We start from the raw sequence: 16,183 nt of genomic DNA, 5'->3' as shown, positions 1-16,183 counted from the left end.
CCTATAAACTTTTAAATTCAGTTTGAGTGGCTGCAAGAGAAAGATGCTCATATCCAAACACTTAGACCGCTAATTTACCATCCAACCAAAACATTATTTCCATCTTTTCATCCAGCTCATCCAAAAGGTTGGACCAAGCTTGGATGACTCGGCGAGTTGGCTCAGAACTCACCCGAGTCGACCCAGTTTTTATGCCCCACTGACTGGGATTTATAAAAAATTAAAAATTAAAAAAAAAAAAAAAAAAAAGATGCAGACTCGGTGCAGTTGAAATAACCACATGAATTGAGCAAGTTTTTCCGAGTTATCTTATGGCTCGGTGGCTTGGACAAGTCATGTCAAGAATCTCCATCTTATGAATTCGACTCTTTTGGGGAAATGGGTTTGGAGATTTGCAGCTGAAAAGGATGCTTTATGGGTTTCAATAGTTAAAGGGAAATATGGCGCTTCTCAGGGAGGATGGTGGCCGAGGAAATCTTCGTATTACAAGGCTTCTCACATCTGGCGAGGAATTCTCAAGGTCAGACAGTCGGTTGTTGATAATGCTACATATGCACTAGGTAATGGCTCCTCAATTCGATTTTGGAAGGATATTTGGATCGGTGAAAAACCTCTCAGATTTCTATTCCCCCTAATTTATCGCATCTCTCCAGACAGAGGAATTTTTATAAATAGTTGTTGCTATACTACGTCAGTGAACACAGTTTTGGACATCAGATGCACTCGAAATCTTTCTGATAGCGAAGCTATAGAGTATGTGGATCTGTTGGAGTATATATATATATCATTCTTCAATCTCTTCCACTCTGTCTGACAGTATCATCTGGCCATTGGAGAAATCTGGCGCTTTCTCGGTTAAATCTCTTTATAAGATTATTTACCCAACTAAGTAGGATCACTATGTCACCACACCGTGTATTTGGAAGTTTCAGGTGCCGCCTAAAGTCATTTGTTTTGGGTGGTTGGTGGGTCGCAATAGAATTCTTACCATCGATAACTTGGCCAAGAGAGGAATGACGATTACCAATATTAGTTTAAGTTGCATGCATCAGGCGGAATCGGTGAATCATCTGTTGGTTCATTGTGTGTTCATATCCTCCATTATCGAAGAGTTTTGCCAACGTTTCTCGGTCAGTTGGCGTTCTCCTTACTCAGCCGCCAATTTGTTGGTTGCTTGGAATGGGCTCAAGCTTGGGAAATCGAAGACTACGATATGGCGTATGGCCATTCTCGCCATCTGGTGGGCTGTGTGGGAAGAAAGGAATAACAGATGTTTCAACAACTCTTCTTCTTCTGCTAAGTCTATCGGTTCTAGGGCTAAGCTTTTGGTGATTGAATGGGCTGCTAGTGTTAAAACTCTGAAAGTTGTGGATTTTAGTTTCTTAGGTCCTTAGGTGCCTTCTGCTATCTCAGCAATTGGGCCTTTCGTTTTGCTGTTTTTTCTGTTTTTTGGTTTTTCTTTCTTTTCGCCTCTTGTATCCGTTCCTTCTTTTTAATGCATTTTCAGTTTGTTGCCTTTTTTAAAAAAAAGTTCTTCCTCTTCCTTCCTTCTCTTTTGTTCCCCTTCCTCCTCCCTTCCTCCCCTTCTTCCTCCTTTTGTATTATCCTTCTCCTTTCTTCTTCTCCTTCTTCCTTTAGTACTGCCGCTGGCTGCTGCTTTGCAGCTGAGACGGTTCAAATTAAAAACCTGAAAAAGAGAGACCCCTTGGTACATGATAATTGATGCACGGGCATTATTAAACTCTACACATGGAATTTAAGAAACTCAAGTTAACATGTCCAAATTGTGGCCTTCAGTTTAGATGGACTACAAATGCATACCAATTAAAATTCATATCTTAACTGATTTTTGGATGTTTAAGGAACAGCTGAAATGAAAATTGATGGTCCCAATTCAGCAAATATATGACCATTAATCGAAGTTTAGGATCAGTCAATCAATCTAGTTTCAAGATGGTGAATTATCTACCATAGGTAAAACATTTTTGACAATTTAGTTTTAGTGAGCGTATGCCATGCATACAATTCCTGAGTACTTGCATATCAAGCATATCATGCTCTCACTGGAGTATCAGATAACTTCCCAAGAGGTAGATTCCCATGATAGTTTACCACCATTTCAAAAATGGTGGTGGCACATCCTCAGATGTGGCACCCACGTAGACCTATCTAGGCCATCCGAATAGTAGTGGATGGTGCTGTCTCTAGAATCACACTAATCAACCAATCTTTTAACCATTAAATTGATGGTTATCAAGTGGATGGTTAAATGTAAAACAGGGAACAGTCCATATTGCAAGTGCAAAGTCAGATGGTTGCTATCATATGCTCCATGTAATGTTGGGTTATGCTCCATCAATAAATGGGTCAGTGATTTGGACAGTTTGGTTTCTCATACGACTAAGCCATGTGTAGGGTGGAAGAGTCACCAGGATTTTAGTTGGTGGTGAACTATCACAGAAGAAGCCCACTACCAAAATGAGGGCTTTATTTGCTACTCTTGGCAACCACTGACAAAGTGTGTATGTGCGACACATTGACCCAAAATAGATAGTCCAAATTGAGGGTTCCACTCGACATTTCAAAATGAGATTTATTTAACTCTTCTGAGTCCCTGACCTTTAATTGATGGAGGTTTTGTTGGCTAAGTTTGGGCCATCAACTATTTTTTTCGTTTGAAGGTCCACTTAAGTGTCCATCAATCAGACAATTAGAAAATCAGATTGGTGTAAATTTAACTGTGATCCATCTAACATGATAGTTTAAGTAACTTGTATGCAATGTATACAATTAATTACTACCTGTGTATGAACCACCAGACTCAAAAGGCTAGTGTACAGTATCTTTTAGTCTGGGTTATTTGTAAATGGGCCACTATAAAGACCCATCATATTAATAGCATTGATTTGTGAACTGGCTAAATGTGCCCCAATTCTATGAAAAATGACTCACCAGAGACACCGTTTGACTAACCCAAGTCAAATTTTATAGGTGGACTGAGTCGAGTCCAACACCTAGAGTAGCCAACCTTTAGTTCTAAAGCATCCCCATTAACCTTAAGATTCTCGAGTATCCCCACATAGTTCTATCTTTGTGTTTACCCCCTCATCTCCTCAATCCAAACTGTCATCTGCAACCAACATGCACTGCGATACTCTTCCTATAAATGCATCATTAACTCATCCATAACCAAATAGGTGTTCCGTAACGGTAACGGTGGCCATAACGGCCACCACCGTTACCTTTACGGTATGGGGCATAACGGTTGTTACACCCCGTAACGGCCATTATGGTCTCTCTTATTTATTTATTTATTGAAAAACCGCCCAAAAAACCTGTATCTAACCCGTAGTGTTGATTAAAAAGTATGAAAAACATGTGTTTGTCCCGTAATAGACCATTACGGGGCCTATTATGGCATTTTATAGGGGAGGTAACGTGCCGTTAACAGCAATTACGGGTCATTTTTTTCCATAATGGCTGTTACGGCCGTTATGACCCTGTAACGTGTAACGGTTGCCACCATTACCTTTACGTAATGGCCTTTACGGCCCCGTAACGGCCTTTACGGCACACCATGTAACCAATACAAAGGTACGAGCTCAATACGGACCTTAGTTAGTGTTCGTAGTATCGGTATCGCTACAAGTTTCATTGGCCAGGGATATGGAAACAATATCGATATCGCCCATAATATGCCGATAACCGGAAATGCAGAAACATTAGGGAAATATGGGAAAATGGTAGACTTTTTCAGTGAAACTTCAAGAGATGTTAAAATACACGTATTTGCATATTTAGGAATTAAAAAATTACAAAAAGAATGCATGAATAATAAGTTTCCATTTAATGGAGCCTAAAAGCATGTCTTGTTGCAAGAAATCAATTCAGCCATCTCATCCATCCCATCTATCCATCCAACCATCCAACCTTCTACATGATATTTCACCTAAAAATCGTAGACAACTAGAAAAAAAAATGAAATAGTGCTCTTGATATAACCCACGTTGCGATAATGATAATATCACGATATTATCAATATTATCATCTACAAATTAAAGACTGCATGCAACCATGCACTCGTAAAAAAATTGAAATGATTTTTTTTTAATAAACAGATTTTTTGTGATGATATTGAAATATCACTAATACACTAGCGATACAAGCAACACTTGGAATTTCCCTAGTCGAAAATATTAGCTATACATTGCTGATAACGATACATTGGCAATACAAGCGACACCTGAAATTTACACAGTCGGAAATGTTGGCCATATCGATACATTGGCGTTACATCACCGATGCCTAGAATTTTTAATATTACCAGTGTTATCGGTATCGCTACTAGTGTTGTCGGTATCGCTGAGCTCAAGATAGAGATAATATTGGAGATATTTCAATAATATCGGAGATAATTTGAATCCCTGCTTCAGACTCTCCATCCCGCTCCCGCTTCCTACTTATTTATACACGATTACATTTTGAAAGAGACACTTCCCCACTCCCACACCCGAGTTTGTTGCCGCATCCCCTCACGCTTTGCACAACAATGCTTTGAACTAGGGAATTTTTTTAGGGATCAATAATCCAAGGTGGAGTCCATCAAATCATCAACTTTGATCACCTAAACATGGTCCCACTTGCATGGACTGATGTTTCAAAGGCATTATGGTTTCTCATTTATAAAAGTAAACCAAATGAAATTCCTAAAATATAAGGGTCCATTTGCTTGGAGAGAATCTGAAATATGGAAATGGAAAAATATGAATCCAACAATAATTCCATTGTTTGGCTGTGCTGTCTTCCATGGAAATGTCAAGACTACTTGTAAATTGTGTTATTAATTATTATCCCCCGTATCTGTATTACTGAGGTGTGAGACAGATAATATCAGCCTATATTATTGATAATATCATCTTTCAAAAAATTATTATTGATAATATCAGCACCATTTGAACACTAATAGCCACAACTTGTAGATAACTAGGATTGTCCTTTCTAAGTAATATTCAAGAAATGCTGCACCCATAGTGGAACCAACAATTGGATAGACTGGACTTTTGTGAAGAATGCATGTTTTGTTCTGTGGATGAATGCATTGTCCCACCTTACTGCACAATAGTATGGATAATTTCTATTATCACAGACATTCTCTTTAGAGTTCCTGTGTAAGTTGTTAAGTTTCCGTAACGGGCTACACTCATAATCAGAGAGATTATCAGGCTACAATCTACACTCCTAAAACACAGATTAAAAGGTTCCACTCTCATTCTAATCAGAGAGAAGTTCTAGCCCTGCAGACATGCCTTCCAACACATGCCTCTACACATAGCACATGTTCATTATGCACGTTGAATAAGGATTGCTGACATTTTTCTTTTGACAATTGATTATTTTTGTGTAGAGGTGGCTCTCTGCATGGACTAACCTGATTTTTCACATTTGGAGTTACCCAATACACCACCCAGATGGCCCAACACACTTGATAAATGTGGTGCGTTTGACAGTGCATGTGGTGATAGCAAACCTCAAGTACAAGTGCTGAAGTAGACTTGTTTCTTGTTGTGGAGGAGGTGAGGAGGTGTACGAATTGGCCTCCCTCCTATTTGGGATTGAATGACAACATTGTCACAGTCCAATTATATACCATTACTAGAGAAGAATTATGTAAGACACGCAGCCATATCTTTGCACAGTACGCATGGGTTTTCTATTTTGACAAGCAACTCCCACAGTTCTTACTCCAGATAAATGGTCTACTGTGTCCCATGGCGGATGGACTAATCCTCAAAGTTTTTCATGAGAAGAAATGGTTTCCCATGGTGCAAACGAGGTGTCCCAAAATGAAAGGGCCATGGGCCAAAGATCACATTGATAGGATTATCAAGAGCCATATTTGTCAAAACCATACGGTTTACAGTTCACGATTTAAGTCGAACCTTGAATCCCTTTTCAGATGTATCCTATGATTCAATCGTTTGAATCTCACACTTTATGATTCAAATTATACCCGTTCTATTCTTTTTCAAATTTTATATTGCTTCCATTTTATCATATTGAATCGCTAGATTACTGTTGACTGAGAGTAAATGGGCCCAACATTACATAAAAATCAATTTTTTTCCATTTTCTATACTTTTTTACCCTTTTGCTAAAACATGAAAAAGGCCCTCCCCTATTAAAAATCCTCATTTTTTTGTCTTTCGAGAGAGAACATTTGGGGAGTTTCATATTCAAAACCCAAAACAAAGAATCAGAATATCTTTTTCATTGGCCAACAAAATCAAATGCTGCTTTTTCCAACGTGACTCTACACTAAAGTAAAAAGAACATAAAGGATCAGTGTGTTTTTGAAAGTACGTTTCTTTAAATACAAAACAAAGGAAAGAAAAGAATCCTTTTAACACTATCAAAATATGTATTACCTTTTTTGGTGCATATTGATAGAAAATGAATTACAATGATTTCTTTCTTTCTTTCAGATCTTTTTTTATTTTTAAGATATAAGAAAAAATCATACGATTTTGCAATTTGATGCGATTCAACCCCTATTACGATTTGCAACACGATAACAATTTTGACAGCATTTAACAGCTTGATTGGAGTAATATTTTAGAGCAGACTATATTCCTTGATCAACAAGTTTCACATTCTATGTAAATCATAGAGATGCTTCCTTAGATTGATGGACTCAGATTAAAAATGAGTGACATTTAGATGTAAAAGCCAATCAATAAATATGATGTTGTGCTATGCTTCATACACAATGGAAGCCAAACTTTGGGTACCGTGAAGTGAATTTGGATCTCTGACCATTTAATTTTTACCACCATTTGATGGCCACCAATTGAATGATTAGTTTCATTCCAACCTTCTGGCATATGTTGCATCCACAATGAGCACCGGTATTTGTGTAGTTTCGATAGAGGTGTAGATATGTTGCATCCTGGAGGAAGGTTGTGGGTAGTTTCGTCATGTAAATTTATAGGGATATTTTAGTCAAAAGTCAAAGTTCAAAAAAATACATGATTTTTTTTTTAATAGCAAAATGAAAAATTATTTGGCCTTACATTGTAGCATAGATATATAACAAGAATTGCAAGAGGCAAAAAATTGCATGCCAATCGTCGGTTAAAACAGTTAAACCATGTAATATGAAAGGATATGATGAAGGCTTTAAAGCAATTGAAAGATATTTAAATAATCTCCAGAATAGAGAGGGGGGGGGGGGGGGGAACAATTTTATTACAAAACCCGCCAAGAGGCAGCAAAAGAATACAAAGCCCAGTTGTATAGAACGAAAAGAAAAAGAAGCAGCAACACTAGCTGTAGAAACATAAGGAGCCCATTCCTGAGCAAACCCCATAATCCACTTGCCTATCCCATCCACTAAAGCTTCCCAGTTTGTAAAGCATCGATCATTTCTTTCTTTCCAAAGAGCTCAGAAAATAGCCAGCAGAAGCAACCTCCAGGTAATTTTAGATGCCTTCTACTTACCCCTCCATGCCATGCCCATATGAGGTTCTCAACTAACTTTGGCATAACCCAAGCTGTTTGAGCCTCTGCTAGGGCCTTGGAAAAACCCCCCACACACCCCGAGCGAAAGCACAGTGGATAAACAAGTGATTAATGGAGTTTGCATCCTTCATACACATAACATAAGGAATATGTTAAGTAGAATGAGAGACCTTTGGAGATTATCGATGGTGAGGACCTTCTTACAGCCAACAAGCCACACGAAAATCACAACACAAGGGAGGGGGGGGGGCAGGCGCATAATGCCAGTAGAGGTAAGGGAAGGAAGAATGTGTGGGCCTCGTCGAGGTGGAGATAAGATTGTAAAAGGAAGCAACCGAAAAGATTCCCGAACGATGTTCTTTCCAAGTTGAGTCTTCCAATTGCATGGCAAGCACCACGTGCTTAACCCTATCCAGCAAGGCCATATACTGCAACGCTTCATCATCAGATAGATTCCTCCGATAGGGAGGGCACCAAACAACAACTCCACTAGAAATAGAGCAGCACCGAGAAACAAGAATGTGATGCTCTGTAGCAAGAATAGCCAACGCAGAGTACTCCTCTTGCATCGTCCTATCTCCACACCATAAATCCTCCCAAAAATGAACCTTATTTCCTTTGCCCAAAGAGAAGGATATCCCTCTTCTAAACAAGTGGTCCACCACGGCAATAGCTTTCCATATGCTGGAAGCCCAGCATAGAAATGAATGCTTCACAAACCAACCCCCTTCCTGTACTCCGTACTTGCCCACAATGATCTCCCTCCAAAGACTTCATGTTTTCGTGCCAAGGCTCCATAACCATTTCCCGAGAAGCACAGTGTTCATCAGTCCCAAATCTTTGATCCATGCTCCTCCTTCATTAAGCGGTTTGCACACCTCCACACATTTCAGGAGGTGGAACTTCCTCCCATCATGAGTCCCTCTCCAAACGAAATTTCTTCTCATCTTATGTAGTCGCTTTAGCACCAACTGGGGGCATTTGAACATGGACATAAAGTACATGGCCACATTAGAGAAGGTTGTTTTAATGAGAAACAATTAATGTGACTACCTCCAAGCGATAGATATCAACATTGCCAAGTAGCTAGCTTCCTCTCGATTCTTTCAACCACCCGATCCCATAAATGAGTTGCAGGCTTTCCAATACCATGGGGACCGAGATATGTAGATGGGAAGGAACCCTTCTTGCACCCAAAAATCATAGCGAAACGATCTAAGTATTCCAGAATAGAGTTATTGATGCAAGTAGATCAAGGATGAAAATAACTGCATTAAGATTCAACGCACTAGATTGAAGTTTGAGCCAAAAAACAAAAAACAAAAAACAAAAAAAAAAAAAAGAATACTAGACTGTCTTATTCCATAAGCCTAAGCCTTATTTATTTCAATCTTCGATAAAATCTATGAATCTATAAAAAAAATTACTAACTAGGCAAGATCTAAAAAATAGGAAACTACCTAAATAAGAAAACTCTAAAATAAGAAAGTATTTAAATCAAAACCATCAAAGATTAATTCTTGCCTAATATAAAGATATAAAAAAAGGAAATTTCCTAATGTAGAGATTTGAAAGAAAAGGAAAGTAGAAATATTTCCTGATGTAGAGATATGAAAGAAAAAGAAAGTATAAATATGCTAAAAAAGGAAAGTGGGCATTTTCTTGAGCACATGTTTGGAGCATGCACATGTAAGATGTGGGTCTTTTCTTCAAATGTTGATCAATCGGCTTGTGTAGTCATTCGGTCGCATCAATTCCACCCGACTTAAAAATAAATAAAATAAAAAAATAAAAACTCGTCCTACAGTTTGAATTGGTAGTCATAATCTCTTGCGAAGATCCTAGTTTGTAGTGCGTTTTCTTCAACTTTGCTAGCAGTTGATGGTGGAGACCCACATGCCCAACTGGTACCATGTGCATAATACGATGTTCAAACACGAGCCATCTTTCCTTTTGCTTCTTGTTGGTCCTCCACATTCTAGACATCGATTGTGGCCCCTTCATTACAGTCAGCTTCCAATCTGCACACCCTGATTGATGTTGAGATGGTACCATTGGGTCGACCTCTACAGAGTTTACTATTACGATTGTATCACTATCCGTCTCTTTGACCATCAAATCGTCCATATTTGTTAAACCTTTAGTCTCTTCAATTTGATCATCCGTCATCTAATCTTTTGGTTTAACTTGAACTTCCTCCGATTTGGCCATTGACCCATCACCATCCATTTATCCATCAAGCAATCCAAAGGAGGATTCCTCTTGGGTCGCCACACTATCTACAACCACATCATCTATAGGAAGTCCAGATAAAATAGATCGAAACACATAGCACTTTTCCCATTCAATCAAGGACTCAAAGCAAGTTCCCACCGCCTCCTTGAGTTTCTTAAATTCTTTTGCAATATCTTTCTTGAACACTCTAATCTCCTTTTTGACTTCCTACAAATTCTCTTCCCACGTCTCTTGAACATTCTTGGACATCATTGATATTTCCATGCAATAGGATGCTTTTATGTAGCCGACACATGGAAAGGAATCTCTTGAAGACTTATATGAAAATGTGTAAGACTTGAGGCAATAGAAATGATGATCATGATAGTCAAAATGAGCTGGATAAGAATAAAGCAATAGATGTGGATGGGTAGAAAAGTCCATATAGGGATAATCGTATGAGGCGTAAGAAAATCTTCCTATCCACAACATCTCCAAATAAAAACATGGGTTTAACTATAGGCTTGGATTCTAAATCTAAGGTTATGAGGGTTATGGGGTTTAGGATGGTTTTGGGGACAAAAATTGGGGAAAGAAGGACGAGGAGAAAATCTCAAAGGTTGAACTTGCTCTCATACTAATTTGATGCAACTAGATCAAAGATGAAACAAATTGCAATAATATTCAATGCACAAGATTGAAGTTTGAGCCAAAAAAAAAAAAAGCTATTGTAGAGAAATAAGAGAATTTTCATAAAAGAAAATATTATTCAACTATCTTACTCCATAAGCCTAAGCCTTGTTTATAATGAGTCCTTACAATCTTCAATAATATCTAAAAATAGAATTCCTAACCAGCCGAGATCTAAAAAATAGGGAACTACGTAAATAAGAAAGCATTGAAATAAGAAAAATCTAAGATTACTTCTTGCCTAATATAAAGATATGAAAGAATGAAACAAATTTCCTAATGTAGAGTTTTGAAAGAAAAGGAAAGTAATGATATTTCCTAATGTAAAGATTTAAAAGAAAAGTAGAGATATTTCTTAATGTAGAGATTTGAAAGAAAAGGAAAGTAGAGATATGCTAAAAAGAGGAAAGTGGGTTTTTCCTTGTGCACACATGTGAGATGTGGGTCTTTTCTTCAAATGTTGACCAATTGGCTTGTGTGACCATTTGGTTGCATCAGGTATTGCACTGCCAAACAGATGTATCAAGTGGCAGCTGATGTCAAGAATGTTCCTCATCTCTTGTTACAGTGCAAAGTAGCGAGACAGATATGGGAAGGGGTATTCAGACAATTTGATATACAATGTCTTGTTCCTGAGACAGTAATGGACTTCATTGCATGGTAATGGAGACTCACATGGGGGCCTGTGAAAGGTTTTTGTGGGAGTTAACCACCAAGGCCAGCCTTTGCTGGATCTGGCTCAAGTGAGACAGCAGAACATTAGAGGGTAAGGCGTGCTCGTGGGCAGCGATCTTCAGAAAGATTAGTAACTGGATGGTCAAATGGGGAAAGCAGCACATGCTTTTCTGCAGGAAATTCCGACTTTCCTTTTCCAATCCAAATGGGGGAGATGCTGATGTGTGACTAGGTGCTGTGAAGAGCTGTTAGTCTGTTTGTGTTGGGGTCTCTGTTTGCTAATGCTGAGTGGGATCTTGTCCCCTAGTTGTTTCTTAGTTTGCTGTTTTTTCTCTCATTGAATAAAATTATCCAATCATCAAAATAAAAATGAAAGGACACTTAGGTAATTAGGATGAAGCTGTGTTATAAGCCAATTCACAGTCCTCCCTCCACCAAAAGTGACCTACTTTTTATCACCACTAACATACCCCTCTCCCACAACTTGCAAACCTCTTCCTCTCATTTCACGGCATTGCCCATGCCAATTTTACTAATATATAAAACATGAAAAGCTTTCATTTTAGACAAAGGGATTTAGTAAAGAGTTAGCATACCTGGGTCAGGGAATAGGTAACTCCAGTAATGCCGAAAAGCTCAGCTCTTTTGACAGCCTAAGTATGATATTAACAAGACTCAGTAAGAGGATAAAAGAAGAAAAAACCATCCTAAGGAAACATCACGTAAAAATAGTGTACATATAAACCTCTGAGTAGACCCACTGCATATGTTCTGGATCATCTGCATCAAAAGATTTTCCAACATGTGCCTACAAGATTATCAGGAAAAGGCAATTGTGAACAGTCCAAAATCCCCACTATAAAAGAATAGGAGAAATGCACCAGCTTTTACCTCATTCCATTTAATTAAATGGGCATATTCAATACAATGGGCAGGAGTTCTGGGGGTCTCTGCAAGAGTGCATAAAGGGAACTTCACTTGAGGGGGGAAAAGCCAGATGGTACACTCAAAACATGGCGTAACTCCTGGAAGAATAACCCTGGCATGACCCTTGAAACCTTCAGTTCCACCATCCACCATGGGTTTGATTGTTTCTTCACATGGGTTGTCCTCAGAATCATACTCTATATTTGCAAGAACAAGGAAACATGGTATATAAACTTAGTGAGAGGACGGAAAGCATAGGCTTCTTTCTTTCTTTCTTCCGCCCAAAAAGATAGGAAAGAAAGCATGGTAACTTTAAGATGTAAAGATTTGGGGCAGCAGAAGAAGTATATAAAACAAATGAAGATCCTGAAGAGACATCATACAGAAGACAAGAATGGAAAATAAAAAAATAAAAAATGTGCTAAGCATTTGAAAAAAGGAAAGAGAAAAAAGCAAACAAGGCATCATGTGGCCTTTTTCAGTGAGAAGTTGAACGAGGCTAAACAACACTACTCCACTTATGACAAGGAGTTCTATGCGGTTGTGCAATCATTGCGCCATTGGCGGCATTATTTATTACCGCAAGAATTTGTCATGTTCTCTTATCATGAGGCCTTGAAATATTTGAGCTCTCAAAAGAAGTTGAACCCTAGGCATGCCAAGTGGACACAATTTTTTCAAGAGTACACATTTATGCTAAAGCACAAAGCCAGAAAAGAGAATAAAGTTGTTGACGTGCTTAGCCGTCGTATCATGACGCTGTGGTCCATGAGTATTGAAGTTATAGGCTTTGAGCAACTCAAGGGTGAGTACTCAAACTGTCCTGATTTTGAGATCATTTATACGTCATTGTCTAGTAACCCGCCCTCGAGAAGTGCAGAGCTCGTCCTTACAGATGGATATCTTTTTAGAGGGGACAAGCTCTGTATCCCATGAACATCCCTCCGCGATTTTCTAGTTTGGGAGCTGCATGCTGGAGGGATGACAGGTCACTTTGGTCGAGATAAAACAATTGCCCTTTGTCTGATCGTTTCCATTGGCCTAATCTTCAGTAAGATGTGGCTAAGATTGTAGAGCAGTGTCGAACATATCAACTGGCAAAGCAAAGGAAGCAAAATACAGGTTTATATACTCCTTTGCCAGTTCCACATGCCCCGTGGCAAGATTTCAGTATGAACTTCGTGCTTGGGCTTCCCAAAACTATTCGTAAGCACGACTCCATACTCGTGGTTGTTGATCGATTTTTTAAGATGGCCCATTTTCTACCAAAGACCTCAAATGCTTCCCATGTTGCTAAGTTATTCTTTCAGGAGGTCGTGCGACTCCATGGAGTACCTAGATCCATCGTGTCTGACAGAGATACTAGGTTCGCTAGTTATTTTTGGAAGACTCTATGGCATCTTTTGGGTACGAGACTCTAATTTTCTTCAGCATATCATCCCCAGTCAACTGGTCAAACAGAAATAGTGAACCGTAGCCTAAGAAATTTGTTAAAATGTCTGGTTGGAGACCACCACAGGACCTGGGACACTATTCTTCCCACAGCAGAGTTCACATATAATTCTTCAGTGAATAGATCCACTGGAATGAGCCCGTTTAAAATTGTTTCAGGTCTTAAACCCCGAGCCCCCATAGATTTGATCCCCATGGCTACCCCACAGTGTCCTTCAGAGTTAGGAGAGTCCTTTGCCTAGCATATACATGCATTGCATAATGAGATCAGGAGGAAGATTAATCAAGTAATGAACATTATAAACTTTCTGCTGACACTCATAAGAGATTTAGGGAATTTCAACCTAGAGATGACGTCATGGTTCGTATTAGGTCTGATCGATTTCCCCTGGATCCGTGAAGAAGCTTCATGCCCATAGCATAGGCCCACATAAAATTGTGAAAAGGTTGGGGTCTAATGCTTATCTTGTTGATATCCCTGCCACCATGGGCATCAGTTCCACATTTAATGTGGAAGATCTAATTCTCTTTTACGAGCCATTACCTCTATCCATTGGTCCCCCTGTTTCTTCCCAGACCCTCCTTAAATATGGACCTTGGCCACAGCCTGATCTTCCTGTACCCATCTTACCTTCTCTTCCACCTGCACCGAGAAAAGACGAGATAGAGGAAATTTTAGACTCCGAGGCGGTTTCCACTTGCTCCAAGGGTTTCTAAAAATTCCTAATCAAATGGAGGAACAAGCCCATTACCGAGAACTCTTGGATCACAGAAGCAGAGCTGCAGCTCACTTTCACCAGCGGTGTATTCTTCCTACTCGGGGAGAATTGATGCGGACATCAATGGTGCACCATTTAGAGTGTACCAAAGGAGGAGGCGTCGCCGACAGAGTACCAGAGCGGAGGAGTTGATGTGGAAGGACGTTGGGTCCATCGAACCCATTTTCTAATGTGCTACGAGTGCACGAGCGGCATAACCGCACCCTGACCATAGATAGGCGTTTTTTTGTTATTTTCCTTATTTCAAGGGCTTTATTGCACTCTCTTTACTTTTCGTCTTTTTTGTTATTCTTCTTATTTTCAAGGGCTTTCGTGCACTTTTAATTTTTCCATAGCTTATATATACATTGTGAGAAACCCTATTTTCATTATTATTAAATGAATAAAAATTCGTCTCTTTTTTTCCTCTTTATTCAAGATATTAGGGTTTCAGAATTGGCCCTTGGGTGCTGAGGATTCCACCCCGATTTTAGGTTTCGTTCTTTCTAGATCTTCGAGGTGTAGGAAAAGGTAAGAATCATCTTCCTTCTTTTCCTTTGACGACAAAGGACCCGTACTTTCTTCATCTCGAACCCTTCGTTCTTCACCATTTTCGTTCCTCTCTGGATACCCCCTTTTCTAGTTTGAACGGAAAAGAGGGATGGTTAGGTAGTAAAATCAGATCCAAACTTGACCGTGGACTGACTTATGTTAGATCTGACATATCCTCATATCCCTAGGTCCTCCCTTTTTACTGTTTACGTGATCTTATGCTAAGGGGCGTGATAGGAAACGGTTAGTTAATTGGTGTATTTATTTAAATATTCTTTAACCAGATTATACATGCATCTAGGGTTAGGTCGTCACATATCCCTACATCAGGTCCCCAACTATTGTCCAATATTTATGAAGGATGTAGCGTCGATGAAACACTTGTTCATCCATTGCACATTTGTCGGCATGTTATGGGGAAGCTTTCTTGCTCTCTTCAAGGTCTCATGGGTGATGCACACGTCTATCGAAGAGCTCTTCTTCGCGTGGCATGGGGGAAGAGAAGGGAGGAAAGATGAAGTGGCTTAGAAGTTTGTTCTAGTGGCGATCTTATGGGCCTTGTGGGAAGAGAGGAACAATCGAGTCTTTTAGGGTAATGGCAAGTCGGTTGCGGATGTATTCATAAGGGTGAATATTGATGTATTAGATCAAGTTATCCTTCAAAAAAAAAAAAAAAAAGTATTAGATTGGGTTAAGAGTTAGGTCGTCCCCATCCATAGTGATAGGGTTGAGTTGGTCGGGGCCTTGTAAATTTTTTGTATTCTTTGCCTTTTGGCCTTTTCTTACTAAAAGCTCAATTGCCTTTAAAAAAAAAAAAAAAAAGCATGATTTCATTACACATATCAAAACCAATGCAAATAGTTAATACATATGGTTATGCATAATTAGCCTTCTTTAAAAACTTGCATTCCAAGTTAAAGAAGGTACACCTTAAAAGCCTATTGGCCAAATTCTTTCCTTCCCAGATTGCCTCAAGTTGGTCCTATAAACTTGCAATAAAGAAGGGAACTAAATAGATAAGGAAACAAATCCAAAAAGACTCCACGTGCTCAAGGCAATTACATATGCAGCCATATTGGGGGATTTATTGGCTTTGTACAATGGACAAGGGCCTCTTTAACAGTTATATGGTCTGTAACAAGTCTATTAAGGACATCCAATTAACCCTAGGGGCACAAAGTCACTAAGCCCATTACATGGGCCTGCGAGTTCCATAGTCCAATTAGACCACTAATATGGTGCACAACATGCTGGTATTGTGTGCCCTAAAACGACAATGACAATGGCTATAACCATGTAGATTAATGACCAAGTGTTTGGTTTACACCATGGATGCCATGATTAATGTGAGGGAAAACGTTTACAAGCTATGATTAATAGGGAGGAATACCTCCAAT

General features: G+C 39.1%; 1 protein-coding gene across 1 annotated transcript in view; it reads right to left on the bottom strand.

Annotated features, from left to right (window-relative positions):
* The window catches only part of LOC131230824 (NEDD8-activating enzyme E1 catalytic subunit), a 113,549-nt gene that overhangs the window by 61,647 nt on the left and 35,719 nt on the right, over window positions 1-16,183 (bottom strand). Inside the window, exons 4-6 of the mRNA XM_058226831.1 lie at window positions 11,989-12,221; window positions 11,843-11,905; window positions 11,694-11,750 (exon numbers count right to left, since the gene is read on the bottom strand). Of these exons, the coding sequence (XP_058082814.1) occupies window positions 11,694-11,750; window positions 11,843-11,905; window positions 11,989-12,221 (353 nt within the window). The remainder of the gene's footprint in view (window positions 1-11,693; window positions 11,751-11,842; window positions 11,906-11,988; window positions 12,222-16,183) is intronic.

This window comes from Magnolia sinica, chromosome 17 (assembly GCF_029962835.1).
Source record: "Magnolia sinica isolate HGM2019 chromosome 17, MsV1, whole genome shotgun sequence".
NCBI classification, from domain to species: Eukaryota; Viridiplantae; Streptophyta; class Magnoliopsida; order Magnoliales; family Magnoliaceae; genus Magnolia; species Magnolia sinica.
Note: the sequence above shows the minus strand (reverse complement) of the source record. Positions and strands in the feature narration are given on the sequence as shown.